This window comes from Marmota flaviventris, chromosome 5 (genome assembly GCF_047511675.1).
Source record: "Marmota flaviventris isolate mMarFla1 chromosome 5, mMarFla1.hap1, whole genome shotgun sequence".
Lineage (NCBI taxonomy): Eukaryota > Metazoa > Chordata > Mammalia > Rodentia > Sciuridae > Marmota > Marmota flaviventris.
Genome location: NC_092502.1, coordinates 114868566 through 114890836, shown reverse-complemented (window position 1 = coordinate 114890836; position 22271 = coordinate 114868566). Strand labels below are relative to the sequence as shown.

At 32.4% G+C, this 22271-nt stretch overlaps 1 protein-coding gene across 1 annotated transcript in view; it reads left to right on the top strand.

The window, feature by feature from the left end:
• Cwc27 (CWC27 spliceosome associated cyclophilin) overlaps positions 1 to 22271 on the top strand; it is a 225010-nt gene that overhangs the window by 100895 nt on the left and 101844 nt on the right. Inside the window, exon 11 of the mRNA XM_027951600.2 lies at positions 12899 to 12999. Within this exon, the coding sequence (XP_027807401.1) occupies positions 12899 to 12999 (101 nt within the window). The remainder of the gene's footprint in view (positions 1 to 12898; positions 13000 to 22271) is intronic.

Sequence of the window (22271 nt, the reverse complement as noted above, 5' to 3'; positions counted from 1 at the left end):
TCCATTTACCTGCAAATGCCATGATTTTATTCTCTTTTATTGCTGAGTAATATTCCATTGTTTATATGTGCCACTTTTTTTTTTTATCCATCCATCTACTGAAGGGTGTCTAGGTTGGTTCCACAGTTTAGCTATTGTGAGTTGTACTGCTATAAACATTGATGTGGTTGTGTCCCTGTAGTATGCTATTTTTAAGTGCTTTGGGTACAGACTAAGGAATGGGGTAGCTGGTTCAAAAGGTGGTTCCATTTCAAGTTTTCCAAGGAATCTCCATACTGTTTTCCAGATTGGTTGCACCATTTTTCAGTCCCACCAGCAATGTATGAGTGTGCCTTTTTCCCCACATCCTTACCAACACTTATTGTTGTTTGTATTCTTAATACCTGTCATTCTTACTGGAGTGAGATGAAATCTTAGAGTAGTTTTGCTTTGCATTTCTCTAATTGCTAGAAATGTTGAACATTTTTCATATATTTGTTGATTGATTGTATATCCTCTTCTGAGAAGTGTCTATTCAGGTCCTTGGCCCATTTATTGATTGGGTTATTTGTATTTTTGGTGGTTACCTTTTTTAGTTCTTTATATATCCTAGAGATGAGTGCTCTATCCAATGTGCAAGTGGTAAAAATATGCTGCCAAGCTGAAGGCTCTCTATTCATCTCACTGATTATTTCTTTTGCTGAGAAGAAGCTTTTTAGTTTAATAAATCCACCCCATTTATTAATTCTTGATTTTAATTCTTGCACTATAGGAGTCTTATTAAGGAAGTAGGAGCCTAATCCGATATTTCGGAGATTTGGGTCTACTTTTTCTTCTATTAGACGCAGGGTCTCTGGTTTAATTCCTAGGTCCTTGATCTCCGTTGAGTTGAATTTTGTGCATGGTAAGAGATAGGGGTTTAATTTCATTTGGTTGCATATGAATTCCAGTTTTCCCAGCACCATTTGTTGAAGATATTGTCTTTTCTTCAATGTATGTTTTTGGTGCCTTTGTCTAATTTAAGATAATTGTAATTATGTGGGTTAGTCTCTGTGTCCTCTATTCTGTATCATTGGTCTACAAGTCTATTTTGGTGCCAATGCCATGCTGTTTTTGTTACTATTGCTCTGTAGTATAGTTTATGGTCTGGTATAGTGATGCCACCAGCTTCATTCCTCTTGCTAAGGATTGCTTTAGCTATTCTGGGTCTCTTATTTTTCCAGATGAATTTCATGACTGCTTTTTCTTTTTCTATGAGGGAATGTAATTGGGATTTTGATTGGAATTGCATTAAATCTGTATAATGCTTTTGGTAGTATGGTTATTTTGATAATATTAATTCTGCCTATCCAAGAACAAAGGAGATCTTTCCATTTTCTAAGGTCTTCTTTAATTTCTTTCTTTAGTGTTCTGTAGTTTTCATTGTAGAGGTCTTTCACCTCTTTTGTTAGGTTGATTCCCCTGAGTTCTTTATTTTAATGCATATTCTGTTTATATAGATTTCATCACCATAAACTCTGTAAAAAGGCCTCACAGAGCTTTATACTCTTCCTCTGTATTTGATATTGTGTGTCCAGTCTGTATAACTGAATGATAACTTGGCTAGATATGATATTCTTGTATCCCTTTTCTTTTCCCTCATTAAATTGTATACATTTTTCCCCTTGTCTTCTTGCACTATCTATGTAAAAGCCTGAAGTCAGTCTGCTTCCTCCATCCTTTGCCCATACTAACTTGTTTTTACTGCCTGATTATTTAAATGTTTCACTCCTTATCCTTAAAAGTTATTAATTTAATCAAGACACCTTCGTTATCAGTCATCTTGTATCATCTTTTTTATGATTAAATAACACCTTTTGTATATACAGATTGTTTCTTTCCATAAATTGTATATCTTTGAATTATTTTTCCTCTACCATTGTTTTGTCTTTTTTTTTCCTAAAGAGAGAGGAGTGTCTCTTGATAGATATTTGAGGAGAGAATAATTGATTGTGTTTCATCTGACTACTTCATCTAATGGCCCATTATCTCATTTAAGCTCATGATATTATTCCCATTTTAGCACTTCTAGGTATTTGATCACAAGAGTTTTTATGTTATGTAGTATGCTGTCTTACTGGAAAGGGAAGTCTTGTTTGTTTTTCATGTTGAATTAATATCATTTGTAGAGTTGGATTGTAGAATGGACACAGGGCTAAAGACTGAATTTCTTCCACAGCAGATTTACTTCACTTCTGTAAAGTATTTGCTAAGTTCTTGTTATGAAATAACATGTTTGATTCTGAAACTTTTACTTAGTGTTTAGACAGTATAGCAGTATTACCCAGTGTTAATCATGGACATTTATTTTTGTTTATGTGTTTGTTTGTTTGTTGCAGGATTTACATTTATTTAGTCTGTTTTAAAAAAAAATCTTAAGATTTGGAAGCAATCTTACAAAGATTAATGACATTCTATATCAGATATCTCATATTTTTATTTAAAAATACATGCAATGTTTTATAGAAAATAAATAAGATTATAAGCCTAAAGCCACAAATGGACTTAGATTCCCTTGTCTTCTTCCTACTTTGCAGTATTCTTAATGCCAGAGATTTTTATTTCTAAGTATTGATGTAGCATATTATAAAGGGCATAAAGAACATATATCTCTGAGATTAAATTTTATTTTCTGATGATGCTTTTCAGAATTACTTAGACTAAAATAATATAAGTTCTCTGTTAGCCTTCCTCATAAAATTTTTAAGTATATATATACACGTCTTTATTTGCTTTCTTATTTCTTACCTTTCAACTAGGTTATACAGAAAGTAAATAAGCAATTCGGGTCTAAGTTTTTAGTGGCCAGAATTTGGATAGAAGAAATTTGTAATTTTTAATTTGTTTAAAATGTTACATTTTTTTACTGTTATAGCAAATGATATTTTGTCCAAGCAGTATATCAAACTCAAAAACTTATCAGTAAGCTTTGAAAATCTTTGTATCCATGAAAAAAAAATGGAAAGATTTGTCTTGTTACTCACTTTGACTGAGTTCTCATTTTATCAGTAATTTATTATTTAGATTCTTTAAATAGTAAGAGTACCACTAGTGTTGGTGATGGAGGTGAGAACAATAACAGTAATAACACAAGCAGATTTCTATTGAGTACATATTCTGGACCGAGCATCATGTTAAGTATGGTAACTTCTACAGAATCATCTTTGTTTCTTACAAAAACCTACCATTATTCTTGTTTAAAGATGAGGAAACTGAGGCTTCCATTGGCTTACTTAGTTGTCCAATACCATACTACTTGTAATAAGGGTAACAGAGCTTTGAACCCACACAATGGGGTTTCCCGGGTTTCATTTTGTTAGATACTTGCTGAATAAATGTATTTTTTTTTCAGAATTCATCTGTAACTACAGTATATTATGGTATTTTTTGCAATGTAAATCTATGTCTCTGTTCCAACTGATGATATCATAATCCTAAAAATTATCCCATACATCTATAGTTAGTACTTATGATGGGATTTTATTGTGGTCATTTTATGATTTCGTCAACAGCCAAGCTTTTGTATCATTACAAACATATTTGATAGCTTTGTGATTAAAACAGCAGACTAACAACCATGAAGGGTGTACTGTTTGGTTTTCAATCATTTCCATGTGTTGTGAATTCTTATCAGATGTAGGGAAATAGCATGATTAAGCTAACTACAAGTGGTACATCCATGGTCCAAGAAACAGTGATCTGTAATGGACATGTGTTTAGCCATCAGCTTGTTTAACAAAGCCTCTAAGCAAATTTATTTATCATCTTATGTAAGAAGCTTACACATATTTCATTTGATTTTTGTAGATTAAAGATCTCTGCAAAGGTTTGTCCAACACTCATGTAATCTTGATAATCTTTGCCAATTTTTAAAAAAATGTAACTGTTAGTTCACCTCCCTTGTAGTAAGATAATATTTCTCATGAAAGAAAAAGGAACAGACATATAGATATATAACTTAAAATTTTTCTAAGTCACATTTATGGAAACTAGAGAAAATTATCTGGGAATAAATAAAAACTGACTGAAAATTTATCAGTGATATGAGCTGCCATTTTTTTTTTTAATTTTTTTGTGCTGAGGATCAAACCCAGGGACTCACACATGCAAGTCAAGCACTCTTACTGCTGAGCCATACCTCCAGCCCAAGATTGCCATTTTAAATCTTCAGTCTCAAGTTCAGATGCTGCAGGATTAAAGAAAAATTGCAGGGAACTCTTTTAGATTGCTGGTAGGATTGTAAATTATACTACCACTATGGAAATTCAAATGGAGGTTCCTCAAAAGACTAGGCATGAAACCACCATATATGATCCAGATATAACACTCCTTGATATCTGTCTTAAAGAATTAAAATCATCATACCAGTGATACCCATGTTTATAGCATCACAATTCACAATAGCCAAACTATGGAACCAGCCTAAGTGTCCATCAACAGATGAATGGATAAAGAAATTGTAGTATATATACACAGTGAAGTCTTATTCAACCATAAAAATTGTCATTTGCAAGAAAATGGATGGAACTAGATTATGTTAAATGAAATAAGTCAAACTCATAAGGTCAAGGGTCATATACTTGCTCTCATATGTGGAAGCTAGAGAGGCAAATGGAAAAGAAAGGTAGCAGCAGGGAGAGGGTCTCATAAAAATCAAAGGAAGATTAGTAGAGGAAAGGGACCAGGAGGTGGAAGGCAGGCAGACTGTAGGGAGAGAGCTGGGGAGTAATATTGGCTGAATTATATTGTTACATTGTGTGCATGTATGCATATGTAATAACATATGATTATGTACATTATCATACAACTATGATGTACCAATTAAAAATGTGGGAAAAAAGAATTTCAGGACTTTAAAAAACTAATAAATGATTCAAATAGTCTGATAAAAATGAAATTATAATAACTTACTACAATTTTAAATTTTTCTTGTGTAGTTATTTATTCATGGTGTCTTCTGTTATATCAAAAATATTAGTTTAAAAGTAAAGTGGAGCTGGGCATGTAGCTCAATGCTTGCCTAGCCATGTGTGAGGCCCTCAGTTTAATCCCCAGAACTGAAAAAAAAAAAAAAAACACGGGCGGTGGCTCTCAGGGTTATACAAAATTACATACAAGAGGAAGTGAGGGGAAAGGGAAAAATAATACGGGGGGAGAAATGAATGACAGTAGAGGGGGTAGAGAGAGAAGAGGGGAGGGGAGGGGAGGGGAGGGGGGATAGTAGAGGATAGGAAAGGCAGCAGAATACAACAGACACTAGTATGGCAATATGTAAATCAATGGATGTGTAACTGATGTGATTCTGCAATCTGTATACGGGGTAAAAATGGGAGTTCATAACCCACTTGAATCAAAGTGTGAAATATGATATGTCAAGAAGTATGTAATGTTTTGAACAACCAACAATAAAAATTAAAAAAAAAAAAACGATAAAAGTGAGAGGTACAAATCTAGACATACTTTTCATTAGTGGGTAGTTAGTTAACTTGGAAACCAAATAAAAAATTAGGATGTCTATATCATATTTATATTTCCATTATTGACTTGGGTAATTTTGAAATACCTCTTACTATCTCTATTCTTGATCTTCTTTTTATCTACAATGTATGTGAAAATATTGGCATCTCACTATTTCCTTAGATGTGAAAACTAAGAGGAGATTGTTTTAATTCATAATGTGCTTTAATATCCTAAATCCAAAGAAAAGAAATAAAATCATCTGGGTAGTATAGTAACTCTTAGACTTATATAATAGTTTTGGTCGTGCATTTCAGAACTATTAATGTATATCTAACTCACATTCTTCTTATATGATAATAAAACTGAGGTCAAGAAAGAAAATTGATTGCTTTCTTGGGGCTATATAATGATGTTGGGCCTAAATCTGATAACCAAGCTCTCCTCCACTTGTTTTGTCTAATGTTTTAGAATGTTAAGAATGGACGTTAGTTTTTCCAGGAGTGGTGGCACAGGCTGAGGCAGGATGATTGCAAATTAAAACCAACCTCAGCAACTTACCTAGGCCGTAAGCAACACAGCAAGACCTTGCCTCAAAATAAAAAATAAAAATGGCTGAGGATGTGGCTCAGTGTTTAAGTGCCCCTGGGTTTAATCCCTGGTACCAAAAAACAAAGAATAGACATTTAAAAGGAAAAAAAGAAATCAGTAACATTAGAGTAAATTTCATTAGTGTAGTAATTAGTATCATTTAAGTTTTAAAATTTTTAGTTCTTTAAACTGCTGATGCAATTTAACAGTTGTGAGTTAATTGTAGTATATTTGGATTATAAAAATAACTCTCTTCTAAGCCCCTGGTAAGATGCTTAATCAGAGTAATCCGTAACCTTTGTATCAGTAGTATTATGATACATATGTTGGATAGAACCACAGTTTGTGGATGAGAAAACCTTCCCCATTGCTATGCCCAGGTACCACTTTCTCCATGAAGCCCAAAAGATAAAGAAGACTTTAGTAGGAAAATAGGGATAAAACACTATTTTAAGTCACATAAATGGCTTGAACAAAAGGGTATGTGTGTCCAAGCTCAAAGTTTGCCAAGGTGATTACGACTAGTATGATTTGACTGAAATTGAAAGTAACCATAGAGGATATATGGGAGATATATATGAAAAAAAATATTTCAAAGCCAGCTTAAGAGAAGGACTTAAATACTTGAGAAAGAAAATTAGTGAATACTTTAGTGGGATTTAGGAATCTGTGAAGCTCAGGGGAGAACAGTCATAGGATTTAGCATATGTGTTACAAAATGAATGAAAGAAAGGTCAGACCAATGGCATATAGACCTAGTAAGTAGGAGGTTGTTGCAGGAGTGAAGCCAAACCAGATGGCTATCACTGATGACAGAAAGGAAGAGACTAAAGGAAAAAGGAAGGATATAGTAAGTAAGGAAGTGATACTAGAAGGTGGGTATGATGATAGACATTATGGTGGCTTTATCAGAAATAAGATAAAGGAATAAGATGATTTTTTTGAGGATGCAATGTGATCAATCTGACTTTAAATATGATAATTTTGATGCATTTGTGTAGAATGTTTAATGGAGGTATTGATCTGGCAGTTAGAAATGTAACTTTAAGCTTGAAAAGAAATGTATTAAGAGAATCAGGCTGTTTGATTTTGTATACTGGTTGCATTAAGATAGAGGACATTGAAATCCTCAGTGTGGATGAAATTCATATGGAAGGAAGAGGGGAATGAGGGTTGTGTCTGGACTACTGAGAAGCAGATAAGGTAAAAGAGTAAAGCTAGTGTAAACAGAAGGAATATCAAAGAGGTGCGAAGAAATCTGGCATGACACTCTCTGAGACAACAGAGAAACTGAAAGAAGTAAAGTGGTCAACAGGGTCACATTCTTCTGAAGGGCTGTTAAGTCTAAAGGTAAACCATTGGAATTAGTGATTAAGAGAACATAAGTTACTTCTGAGAGAGCAATTTAAGAAGTGTATGAATTACTCGTAAGGCAACTAAAATGGATGAATAGTAAAGTGAAGATAATAAGAGCAGTTGAGAAATTTGTTGTAAAAATAATTTTCAGCTTAAGGGTATAAAAATATTGAAAAGAAATATTTTGACTGTTTGCATTTAAACTTTACCACAGGTATTCTTCCAAGTTCTGTTTTTAATTACTAGTTACTCCTCCACCTTTAAATTATTTTACTCTATAGCTAAATACCTTTTAGCATACACCCTGTGTTTTTGCACTTTTCTGTCTAGATTTAGGCATGCTGCTTGGATTCATTTTTACACTGACTTCACAAGGATAATTCCTTTCCATCTTTCAGGGTCCAGTTCAGATGCCTTCTTTGTGAAGCCATTGCTTGTTTAACTTGCAGTAATCTTTCCTTCATTTAATTTAAAATTGCTTCAGTTATTTCTTTTTCATGGTAGTTAGCACTCTTTATCATGTACTGTTTTTGTTATGTACATGGTTTATGACCTTTGTTGGTATTAAAGTTTCTTTTGAAAGTTTACCCAGGTGTTTGTAGCCTCATGAAAAAAATATAGACTTAGGATTCAGAGTGTTTAGAGTGTCATCTTCAGTTTTTAGCTCTATTACTTACAGAGTATGTGACTTCAGTCAAGGTATTTATTTAATGCCCATAAACGTAAGCCTTCTTGTAAAATGCCTATATCACAGATTATCAAGAAGATTAAGTGGGAATTGAGAGCTTTAAAGAACAAATGAATTTAGATTCTTTAACTTCAACTTGATTTCTGTGCCTATACCAAGAATGGTACCATTTAAATATTAGAAATTTTTGAATGAATTAGTAATTTATTTGCCATTACTAAATATATAAAGGCTACTGTAATTTTTAGGCTATTAGTACTTTGTTAGGATGAATTTTTTAAATGGAATTTTTTTCAATTAGGACAGGAGATATTATAGATTTACCAGATTTATATATATTATATATATTATGTTATAGAAATATACACATAACATAAAAAATATATATAATATAATGCAGAATTTCCTGGTGGTTAACAGTGATATATATGAACAATATTAACATTCAAATGAATTCAAATTAGAAACATACCTATTAAGAAAAAAATTAATTAACTGAGAGTTAATAGCAATTTATTAAAGCCATTTCTTTTATCATTCAAGTAGAACTAGGCTTTGAGGGGGCCAAGAAGATGCTTTCTGAACTCTAAAGCAAGCCCTTGATGTGGCAGTACCATGCCATATATTTCAAACTTATATTTTTCACACTCATTTTAACAGATTTAAATATATTCTAGTGCCAACTGATAGGATTATTCCAGAGGATATAAGATTGGCACCTTAAAATTAAACTCTGATCTAAAGAGTAGTTTAAAAAGTTATGCTTCATCCCAAGAATTATGGATTCCACAAGTATTAACAAATGGTGATGTTTGAATAGTCTGAAAGATTTTGACAACATTGCAAATCCTCAATCACTTGAAAAATTTAACACAATGAAACAAGTTTTAATAATATGTGTAGACTTACCCTTTCTTTCTCAATTTGTCTTTTTTGAGCCTTTATTCATCATTGTTCACTTTGTATTAGATTATACACTTCAATAGTATGTCTAGTATGACTATTTAAGGATAAAGTTTTAGAAGCAAGCATTATGCATTCAGTGCCCTTTTAAAATTATGAACAGAGCTGAGATCCATATATAGTAAAGGTAGCAATTATGTGTAATAATAACATAATTAAGAAATATTCCTAAATAGCAAATAGACCATAATAGTAGTGTTATTATAAACATATGACCTAAATAATGATAGCTACATTTGTTGAACCTGTATTGTGCTTGATATTTTACATCTTTCCCCTGTTATATAGTTGAGGAACTGAATCTGAGAAGTTAAGTACTGTTCTCACATCATTCAACTAATAAGTAATAGAGTTAGCTTCTAAGTCAGGACTTTTTTGAATTCAAATTATCTCTTTTAATAATTGTGTTTTACAACCATGTCTCTACAATAATATCTTCCATGGTATACACTTTCTTTGCCTCATCATTTGAAATTATTCTCTCATCTGCTTCATTTTGCCTAGTAAAGTAGCATTTCCTCTTCAACTTGCAAAGTCACCTTAAAGAGCTTAGTCTTCAGAAACATCATCTAAATTACTGAATGACTTACCAAATTAAAAAATATGCAAACTAGCATAATAAATGGTAGGGAGATTCAGTGGATGGAGCAAATATGTGGTTGCTGTTCCCTGTGTAGGTTCTATACTATTCCATTAGAGCTCATGCTGACTAAAGAAGAGATTTCTAAAATTGTATTCATATAACTTCAAGAAAGAGGAAGTAACTGCACTTGTCTGAGACATACATAAGGAGAGACTAAACTTGGCAAGAAGAATTGTTATACGTGAGTGAGATTGGAAAATATACTTCAACACTGATTCAGTGAAAGGGAAAGGAAACAGAGGTTTAAAATCTGTTCATTAGAAGGATAGTGGTTCTATGATCAAATAGATTCATTTTAGAAGAAGGAATAGATTTGGGTAAGAAGGAAATAACTTAAGGTTTGAAAATAAAGTATTTGTAATAATGTCAAGACATCTGCATGTTGTCCATCTAGATCAGAGTCCTTGAACTGTAGCTAGTTGAAATTGAGATGTGCTATAAGTGTAACATAAACACCAGATTTTGAAGACAATGCTGTCACATTGATTTTTTTTTTTTTTATTGGTTGCATGTCCAGGTAATACTTTTGAAATAATTTAAGCTTTTCTTTTTGCTTTATCAAAGTGTATTGCTTGGAAACTTTAAAATGCTTTATGTTTTACCATATGTTTTACCTTGACAACATTGCAAATCCTCAATCACTTGAAAAATTTAACACAATGAAACAAGTTTTAATAATATGTGTAGACTTAACCTTTCTTGGATAACACTCACCTACATAGATGTTTGTTACAAAATTTAGAAATACAGAATCAAAATTAAGGCAAAACCTCTAGGTTTGGGAACAACTTATATAGGAATGATGTTTGATGAATGCCGAGTACAGGGTATGGAGATGAGAAAAATGCCAATAATTGTAAGACAGGAGGAGAAAGAATAACCAGGAGAAGAATTGGAAAGCCAAGAGTCCAAAGTGATATAAAAGTCTCATTAGGATAGAATTTCAGGAAGGAAAGAGTATTTAATATCATTGAATGATAGACCAACGAGGAAGAGAGAACTGTGAAAAGGCCATTGAATTTGGTTTATATAGGAACAGTTTCAGTAGAGTATTAAGAGGGATAGATTGCAAGAGATTATGAAGTAGACTGTGTATGCAAACTATTCTTTCAGAAATGGAGTCCATTTGTGGAGATGATAATCATTTGATTCAGGCAGAGTCCAGAGAAATTTGAGCATGTTTATTTGCTGAATAAAAGGATCAGTGAAGTAGTAGTGCTTAAAATTGTAAAAGGGACACTATAAAGTCTATAGTAAAGTGCTAAGCAATGGGTCCCAAACCTGAGTGTATAAGGGAATCATCAGTAAAAGTTGTCACAAGGGCAAATCCCCAGACAACATCTCACATCTAAAGTTACCCTGTTCTTTGGAGGTTTGTCTCCTGGAACAGATCCCTTGAGGGGAAACAACATGAAACCATATTCACAATTTCTTTTAGATGATTGTGATGTATCTGCAAAGGTCAAACAAGTCAAGAAAATTAAAGGAGCTGATGAGGAGGACATTAGTGAAATGAATGACCATACCATCCACAATAGGTACAAAGCCAATGAGGATTACAGTGAGGCTGATGGAGCATGAATAACAATTAAGGAATTGGCTTTCATTATTATGAGTGAGTGTAAGTTCAGTAGTAATGAAAGACTGAAAAAATAAAGAGGTAATGGATTTTGATCAGAGAGCGTTGTTTCAGATTTCAGGGTCTTGAAGTCTAAGCAGACACAAAATGTGATTGTGTTTTTCTCATGTGGAAAACAGTTAGAAAGAACTGTTAGGCACATTATAAAGCTTATCAATTTTGTAAATGTAATATAGGATAGTGAATGGTAAAAAGATATATGAGATTTAGGATAGGTAGGAAGCACTAATGGTTGTATATAAGTGTGGAATGATCTTTACGATTCAATTAAACCTTGGCTTGGAGAGCATTAGAGAACATTTCCAAAGTGGGCTGACTGCTTGAGCTTACAAGCTTCTCTGAGTATCCTTCATCCAGTCTAGTTTTTATTGACAATAGAGTGGATGCTTGACATTCAAAGACACAACACATATAACTTGACTATTCACAAGGGATCCTATGGGTTTATATTAGTCATCTTTTTTTGTTACTATATAACAAAATATCTGAAGCAGACTTTTTTTAAAAATGAGATTTATTTTACATTCAGTTTTGGCTGCTACAAGTATAAACAACATAGAAGTCTCTGGAATGGATCCCCACCTTAGCTGTGTCACCTCATAGCAGATGGCAATGGTGATGACACCTGTGAAAGATTATATCTTGAAACAGGAAGCCAGAGAGAGACTAGGGTACCACAGTACCTGCATTTGATCTAAAGACCTCCCACTAGGCACCATCTTTAAAGATTTTATCACCTCCCAATCCCCCCTCCCTCTCCTCCCCCCCTCCCCCGACCAAATGTCCAACACATGAATACGGGGGTGGCACACTTAAACTATATCCAAATCATAGCAAGGTTTATACATGAGTAGTTAATAATTTCCTCCAAGAAATGGATTTTGTTCTCATATATGTCATCAACACATGTCTCAGTTTGCCTTTAACACCTGAAAGCAGTACATTAATCATCAGAGTACTTTGGTGCATAGTACATTTCACAAAAGAGGAAATTATATGCCAAATTATGGTATTAAGTGAGTTACAAATTTGAGTTTGAATATGCAAATGAGTTTTTGAAGTTTTAAGCAGTGGACCTAGCATGTAATAATTGCTTAATAAATGATAATTAGTGGTGCCAATTCAGGAATTCAACAAATTTGAAGCCAAATTGTTTTGTATAAATACAGGTTTAGTGAATATACTTACATTAAAATTTTTGTTTTGACTTCAAATCACCATGAAATATTAATTGAAACTAGAATATTTAATCCTTGTGAATTAAGAAGGTATTGGGTCATTTATTACTTACCTTCTTGTGTTTGATATACTTGAAAAGAGAAATATTTTGTAGTAACTCAAAAAGGTTTTGGTGAAAAATTACAACTTTAAAAATATCATTTTAGTGTGTTTCTGTACAACAAATTTATGTGTATAGAAACAAAATGAGTGAATTATATTATTCCCTTTTTCGTAGACTTAGTACACCTAAAAGCCTATATTTCTGTTTTTGCTAAACAATTTTTTGTCATCATACTCACATATAACTGTTTTTGCTTTATAGTGAAGAGCTCAGAAAAGAAGCAAGACAATTAAAGCGAGAACTCTTAGCAGCAAAACAAAAAAAAGTAGAAAATGCATCAAAAGCAGAGAAAAAAAATGAAGGTAAGGCCATTTATCAGGCTTATATTTTCTCTTGTAACTCCTCCTCCCATTTTGCTTAACTTTTTCCTTCCTCTCTATTCTTCTGCCTTCCTCCTTTTCCTTCTTTCCTCCCTCCTTCTTGTGGTGGTGTTGTTTCCCAGATACATGCTTTGGACAGTTAGCTAATAAAATAAATTTCCACTGAGGACATTTTTCTGAGAAGTAAATTAAATGTAAACATGATATTAACTATTGCTCTTAAGTAGGCCTAATGAGAATTTGAGAGTACTTAAAATCAAGCAAAACTTCCTGTTGCTATAGCATGTAACTGGAGTAAAAATGCACAGAAATGGGATGCTCATTTTTTAAATATCACATACTTTAAAAAAATTATAGAAAATTATTTGGGACCAATGTTTAGGACTTGTATAAACATTTGTGTGTTGGTTTGAATAATATTAAATATGTTATTGCTTTTTGTTTTTACTTTTTCATCATGTGTTAAGACAGGAAATCTAAACTATTGATAAAAATGATCAAAACACACTTGCTGTTTGTACAGATTGAATATGTTATGTGCTTCACTATGATTTTAATTAAACTAGAATAGCTTCCTAAAAAGCTATTTCCTTTCACTAAAAATCTTTAATTTATTTTAAACTGTTTTACAATAAAGTATGTAATGTTCATTTTCCAAAATTGCAGCTTGAACACTCAAATCCATTTTCTTCTTACAACAATAAATTACAATCGTAGATCATGATTGAAAGTTTTATTCATTTGCCTCTAATAATGTATACTGTTTGATGTGATAGATTTGCTTTGCATGTATTTCATCTGTATCCTCATACTTTTGGAAACCTTGAAGTCTTTTTATTATCTACTAGATTCTGTAGATAAATATAGTCTGTAGAGGCATATTAAAAATAGGATAAGGGCTAAAGATGTAACTCAGTGTAGAGCACTTGCCTAGTATGCACGAGGCCATGGGGTTCAATCCCCAGCACCACTAAAAAAAAAAAAAAAAAAAATACAGCATCTAGTCCTAAAGCATACATACTCTGATATAGAATAGCAGGTAACATTTGGCCAATATATTCTTATTGTTTTAAATAGCACAAGCAATACCATAAAACTGTTTGAAGTGCATAGGGCTTAGATTATTTGTACCATATCCCAGTGACCATTATAATAAAGGCAGGTACTTTTTGACAAATTGAAAGTCTCTGAAATATGTATTCAAATGAAACTAATTGCTAAAAAAATTAATTCACCCATAATGGCACAAATTATAAATGAAATTTAAGAGAATGGGTAAATTTATTTATGACTAGTTATAAGCAAAATATAACCCAGAACAGAAGTAAACTGTATTGACAATATTAAGATTTGAAAAAAATACACTGAGAATTATTTTATTTTTAATTTTATACATAATTTTCCCAGGGAATTGCTTCTTATAATTAAAAGCACATTAAACTCATGAAAGTAATTCCATTCAACTAGAAAGAACTTTTTTGGGGGGGTACTGGGGGTTAAACTCAGGGGCACTGGACTACTGAGCTAAACCCCCAGCCCTATTTTGTATTTTATTTAGAGGCAGGGTCTCACTGAGTTACTTAGCGCTTCGCCATTACTAGGGCTGGCTTTAAACTCACAATCTTCCTGTCTCAGTCTCCCGAGCTGCTGGGATTAGAGGTGAGCTCACTGTGCTCAGTTTAGAAAGAACTTTTACTAAGGAATTTTATTCATTTTTTGAGCTAATAAATATGAGCACCCCCATGTCTCAAGAACTGTGCTGAACTAGGGCTATTAAGTTGGTAATAGATGGATAGTTCTTGCTTCTATTGTTCATGATCTTCTAGGAGTGAGAGAAATGCAGTAATTACTATACTGATGCTGTATAGGTACAGACTATGTTACACATAAACAGTATATGTTCTTATCTGCCTTTGAGATACTGAATATAATTAGGTAAAGAAAGGTTTGAGTCTTAAATGACTCATTTCTTTAAACAAAGGGAAGCTTCTTTAAGAGCTTATTTTAGTCTACTAATATAAAAGTTAACCATGTTAAAATCATTTTTTTTTTCACACCAGGGATTGAACTCAGAGACATTCAACCACTGATCCACATCCCCAGCCCTATTTTGTATTTTTATTTAGAGACAGGGTCTCACTGTGTTGCTTAGTGGCTCACCATTGCTGAGGCTGACTTTGAACTCACAATCCTCCTATCTCAGTCTCCCCAACCACTGGGAAGGTGTGTAATCTTTTTATATACCACGATTATATAGATATTTATATAAGTAATTATTTTTCTGAGTTTAATTCTTCTCATATCATAGAGAAATACCTTGATTTGCCCTAATCTGGATGACAATTAAAATTACTTCTAAAAAAGTAGGTCCATGTAATTGCTACCATTTTGTTTTTCTAGTCTTGAAACTAGAATATTATTTACTAATTTTTCTTATTTTTTAAAATAATTTTAGACTTATCCAGAAATTGCAAAAATAATTCTGAGTTTCCACATAATTTTAATGTTAAGATGATAACCAAAGTGCCTAGGTCAACATCAAATAATTAATGTTGGCACAATACTGTTAGCTAACTATAGACCCTATTAGAATTTCACACCAATATTTTTTTTGTGTATTATGCTTTTGTCCAGAATTCCATATTGCATTTAGTGATCATTCTCTTTCGTGTTCACAAATCTGGGACTCTTCTTCAGTCTTATCTTTCATGACTTTGACACTTTGAAGACTCCTCGTTAGATCTTTTGTAGAATGTTTCTCAATTTGAGTTTTGATGATTTTTTATGATTGGATTCAGGTATGCATTTTTAGCAAGATTGCTACAAAAATGGTTTGCTTCATCAGTTCATTTTTCAGTAGTAACATGATGTCTACCATCTTATCACTGGTGACATTGCCTTGATCGCTTGGTTAGTGATATCTGCTGAGTTGTTACTTTGTACAATTACTCTTTCTATTTTTGAGATTTAGAAGAATGTGGGGGAAAAAACTTTTAGACTGTACAGTTATCCTCTTTTAAACTCTTCAAACTATTCCCCATTAATTTTAGCATTTCTTGGTAGATGATAGATCTTGTCTACAGAAGATATTTATTGTGGTGTTCTAATGATGACATTTTATTTCCCTTATTCCTATTACTTTTACTACTTAGAATTTCATAATAAAAACTCTTTTTCATTATTTACTTATTTAATATGGGTTTGTATTTTATTCTGTATATTCAAATTATGTTTAGATATTTGCAATTTTGGCCATTGGTAGCTCTTCCAAGGTATCTTCTGTCTTTTCAGCTTTCCACATACTTTGAGCACTTCCTTACTTTCTACCACAGGCTTATCATGCATTCTCCCTTTTTCAGACCTACCATAAACTACTTCTCCAAGGAACTCTGGTTCCTCTTATTTGAGTATTGTGTTTAGAAAAGAAGAGCTGGGGGACTGGGGCTGTAGCTCAGTGGTAGAGCACCTGCCTTGCACATGTGAGGCACTGGGTTTGATCCTCAGCACCACATAAAAATAAATTAAAATAAAGATATTGTGTTCATCTACAATAAAAGATATTTTTAAAAAAAAGAGAAGAAGAAGAGCTGGAAAGTAAGTGGGCCATTCTATTTTGATTCTGATGTTTTTAGAATATTATTAGAAGCCGTATTATCACTATCTTGTTAGAAGGCTCTTTTAGAACTTACTTATGATGCACATTATAGATTACCTTTTTCTTGAAATCAAATTTCTTATAAACTTACTTTGATCTTTTAAAATTAGCAGGTATTGATGCTATGCTGATAGAAACTTGTTTATTATGAAAGATTTATGTATTTCAGTAAATACCATATTATATTGGAAAATCAAATGTTGCTTTGCAGTTTCTAAGTCTAGTAACTTAGATCCTGTGGTTACAAGTGATATACCATGAGCCATCTCACAACATAACATTATAGAAACGAAGTAGAATTTTAAGCATCTTTTAATGTATGTCATAACTTAGCCTGTCTTCCCAGTCAGCAGATATTCCAAGGTTAGAACTACGTGAACTATGGGAACAGATCCAGAGGTTCTCATGTGTATATGAATAATAAGATTCTCACATGAAAGAAGTTGGAAAATGTTTTTTGACCTTGGCTTTCTAACTTCATGCATTGCTTGAGCTGAATACTCTCATGAATCCGTTCAGAAAAAGATTTCTTGATTGGGATATATGTCTACATATCTGGCTTTTATAAACCATTTTAGTTTATTCCAAGACTAAATTATCTAAGTATTCTGGCAATTCTTTATGCTTTGGTCTTTTGAACATTTTCTGCTCTATCTAGTAATTTAATTTTAACAATAAACTTAGAAGCAGATAGTATATTTTAAATCCATTTGGAGTAGCAAATTAATATGTAATATAGACCTGACTTCTGTAAGAATTTCCACTTGATGTATGTGCTACCCTTGCTAATACAGAGAGACTAAAAATACATTTCTTTTGGTATTTTTGATAGTTATTCTGATAGTAATGTGAGGTGCTTATTTTATGTAGCACTAATGGAATATTATAGCTTCTCCAAAATATAAGTAAGGAAGTATTAAAATTCTTTATAGTTACTGGCAGTAAAATTATTTAAGCCTTGATGACTCAGTTTTTGTATCATAAATCCAGAGATAAAATGTCTTAGAATGTACCCCTTAGGCTTCTTGTGGAAAGTAAAACAATGAGAAACTTTTTAATAAATTGATACTACTGTATAAAAATAATTTTAAATTTGTAAGAAGAAAAATATACCCATTTTTTTTCCTATCCAAATCCAAGAAATTGAAAATATTAATTTTCATGCTGTGTTAGTTGTAGTTACAGCCTGTAGTCAATATGGTCATATGTAAACATGACATAATTAAAATCTCAAAATAAACTTTGTGTTTTTATGTTTTTCAGAGTTACACTTCTATAATGACATTCTTTGTTAAAAGGAATGTATATGTATAAATTTATGTGCATTCTTTAAGTAAAGCTCCCAGTCATATTATTTCCTGGGTTTTTTAATCCATCTGGCAAGTCTTAACACTTGCTGACTATTGCCACTTCATTTTAGAATAAAGTGTATTATACTTGGATTAAAAGCACTTGGAACGAAATTTCTTATAAGAACAAAAAAGCCTTGTGTTCTAATGCCCATGCATTAAAATACCTAGTTTTGTCCTCTTGCCTGAATGGAGGCCTCCCATTGAGCCAGGTGGTCTGACAGATGTTATGCTTTCTTCAGGGATTCTCCCATCTTAGGAAATCACCTTTGATTAAGGGATTAATATTCCATTGGTTTTATAATCTCTACCCAGTTGCCCAGGCCAGATCCTTTGCCAGATTTGTAAAGACAATTAAGGACTTACATTCTAGTCATAGTTCTATTTTTAAGTCTATCCTGTCACTTTGGGGAAGCTACTGTAAAATCTGGACCCATCTGTTTTTCCATTTATCAATTTAAAATAAATAAGATCTTTGATTCCTTGAGTCATAAGGATGTTTTCAGTTAATAGATATAAGTATACTACAAAGGAAGATATGCAGTATTTAAATATAACCATAATTTTGCCATTTGTTTGCTTTCTACTTTTTTAATGACTTCAAATATTATGTAAAGGAGTAAGTGAAAGAAATCAAATGTCAAGGAATAAATCATTAGTATACTCATATAATTAAAATTTTGAATTAGCATTAAAGTTGACTTTGTAAAATCCAAAACAGTTGACTTTCTAAGTTGAGTACAGAATCTTCAGTAGACTCTAAAACCCCAATTTAGATAAATAAGGAATGTGATATTTTACTTTAGATATCAGCAACGTCAAAGGAGATGTACTGCAGGACAATCCTATTTACAGCCTTGGAGTCTCTTTAGTAGCACTGTAAATCATCCCAGCCTCTGCATAGAATTGTTGCAGGGAGGGTAATAAATTTCAAATAAGTTTGATAATTAAGAGGAGATAAAGTTGTTTTCCCATGTTGGCTCTGTCAAGTTTTTTAATAAACTATATAATCCTTTTCATTAAATTATGTCTCTTAAGTCCCTTCCAGGTTTTTATTATTATTATTATTATTATTATTATTATTATTATTATTATTATATCAAAACCTTTAACAATCTGAACATAGTAACAGAGAGAGATACAGGTTTGGACATATTCTCTAATCAGCTTTAGGGAGATAAGGTGTCAGATCCTCTTTTCAGAGTTCTGAGCAGACAATACCTGTTCTATGACTTGTGCCAAAAATTAGAGAAGGAAGAGCAATCTGAGCTTGTAAATCAAGAAAGAATTTTAAAGCCTCTTCATGAAATACATCCCTGAGGTGCTTAGTACCTCTCAAGTTGCACTGGGCCATTTCCAGTTTCTTCAAACTATTTTTTAATACTGGATTAAATTAGACTAGGGCCTCTCAGGCTTGATAGGTTGTGAAAGTATATAGTTTTTGACTACTTTTCATCTATCTAAGATATAATGTTAAACTAGCTTAATCTTGGTTTTAATAAGAAACAGAAACCCTCTTGGAATATTGGCTCTGTGTTATGCCTAATACTACACAGAATTATTTTTAATTTTTAAGAAATAGCCTTTGAGTCGTCATTTTTTCTTGGAGGCCAAAAGTGTCAGACTTATTTTTCCTCATTGTCTACTCTTAATCCATGTGCTTATTTTAACTTATTTACATGAAAAAGTGAAAGTATATGTGTACTTGATCTATAGAAAGCCTTTCTGGTCATCTGTCATCTTTATTTTCTCCTTACTTTGGGCATGGTGCTAACAAATGATTTTTTGGTGTTTTAAATTCAAGGAGATTAAAAAGCAATGAAAGTGAGGGCAAGTATACCCTAAAATGGTGAGTTTTATGGTATGTAAAGGATATTTCAATAACTTTTAGGAAGAATAAATTAGCAAAACAAAGCCAGAGCAGAAGTCAACCTGTGGATCTTTCTAGCCCAGTATTAACATTAAAAAAAAAAAAAAATTCTATAGTCCAACGGAAAAACATGGCTAACAATATTCATTCTAGTAGCAGAAAGAGGTAATAGGCAGGCATTATCATACTAAGTCAGGACACATAAGAAACTAGTGGTTGAATATTATGGCTATATCTACTATAGATATTTCTTTTCCTCTGTTGTTGCTGCTGCTGCTTTATTTTGGTATTTAGATTCTCTCAAGGGAGGAACTAATATCATTATTAAAGGTTTGATTATAACCAGTATTCCCATTTGGGAATGGAGTTGTTAACTTTTCCAGTCTGCTGTCAAGATCTTATTTTAAGTAAGATTTCTTTTATATGACATTTTCTGAGATTTTGATAGAAATTACATCAAACATATAAAGTAATTCGCTTGAGTTTCTTCAACATCTTTCAGCACTTAATCAAATTTGAAAATGATATTCTTATCACAACTTTATAGTGTAAACCTGTGAATATGTTGCATTAAAACTGATTTTGAACAGTTTAATCTGCATGGTATTACATTGATTTTCCTAAATAATTAATACAGTATGCTGAAAGTCTTAAATGATTATATTTTCAAAATTCCTCATAAAAATTCCTGGCAGATGATATAGGTTGCAGCTTTGGAATGTTAGCATTTTTTCATTCAAACATAGATAATCCCTAAATTAATTAATAACTATGTAAAAGAATTTGAAATTCAAGAAAGAATAAAAAGGAATAATAAATTTCCCTGAACTAGTAAGATATCCAAATATAAATAAATCATGAAGTTTTTTTTTTTTCAGTACTGGGTATTGAACCCAAGGCCTGGCATATGCTAAGCATGTGCTCTATTACTGAGCTACATCCCCAACCTTTTCTTATTTTATTTTGAGACAGTGTCTCACTGAGTTTCCCAAGTGAATCTTGTTATTGCAATCCTCCTGCTTCAGCATCCCAAGTAGCTGAGACTATAGGTGTGCACCGCTGTGCCTGGCTAAGACTCGATTTTTATTTATATTTTGTATTTTGTTTGTTTTTTTTTTAAATGGACACACCACAATGTAGGCTTATTTCAAATATTATGCTGAAGTATATTTAAAAGTAAGCTAACCTTAAGGAATATGCTATGTATCAAACTATGTTCTTGATGCTCTATTTATATTGCATATATCTGTACATAGTTTTGATACTGAAAGAATTATCTGTTCCTACTCCTCTGTTATATACATCAGAAACCAAGAGCCATCCAATTAAGGGGCTTACTAAACCATCACACAGCAAAGTCATAGCATTAGAATTCAGACCCTCTAGCTTCCAGTCTGGTGTTCCACTACTTTGTACTTCAATTTGATCCAGCCTTGAAGAAATTAAGTCTGTAAGTTTTAATTGATATTTATTAAAGTCTGTTCTCAGTTTTGCTAGTATAATTGTTTCTAAAAACCCCTTGGCAGACTTGCAATCTTTAAAAGAGTATATTACATCATAAACTTGTGCCATTTCAAAAATTAAACATAATTACAAAAGATTTTCTTTTTAATGTTATAGAAAATATAAATTTAAGTTATGCAAAGTTTATGGGAAATAATGCAAAACCTAAGGTCTTCCAAAGATGGGGTAGGTCTCTAGGTGGGGACCCAATGGACTTCATCATTAGAGGCAGGGAGAATTAGAAAAAGAAGGATCATTGCAACCCCAATGGAAGATGACAAGGAAAAGTTCCTATCTAGAATCATGGCACAGAATATTTTGAGGCAAGAGCAAAAGTTCCTGAGGATTCTAGCAACAGGCCACGTTATGGTTAATTTAGAACCCAAATTTACTTTGCCTGGGCAGTCTCAAAATCTTTCAGCCAAAATTTGAGTAGAAAATAATCCTGAATCCTGAGTGCCCCCAGAAGCAACTTAAATCCTTTCAGGAGGAATCTACTTTCATTCCCAGTCCTAAAGAAAATACAAGAAGAAAGTGAATGTTTCAGAGTTAACACACAGCGCACACACACACACACACACACACACACACACACAAGAAATTCAGACATCCTGACCAAAATCTAATAGAAACATCACACAAAACGACCAGACCCACAAAAAATTCTATTTTATTCAGACACTAAATGTTAAGTATGCAGTATACTTTTATAAGTTTGAAAATGTAATGAAGCAACTTTAAAATAAAGAAGATTGCCTACAAATGAAAAATGTAATAGTTGATAGTAAAAAATCAATAGGTTTTATAGCAAATTAGATTAAAAAGAGCCTTAGTATCACAGGTGTGATGGTGCATGCCTGTCATCCAAGTGACTCCA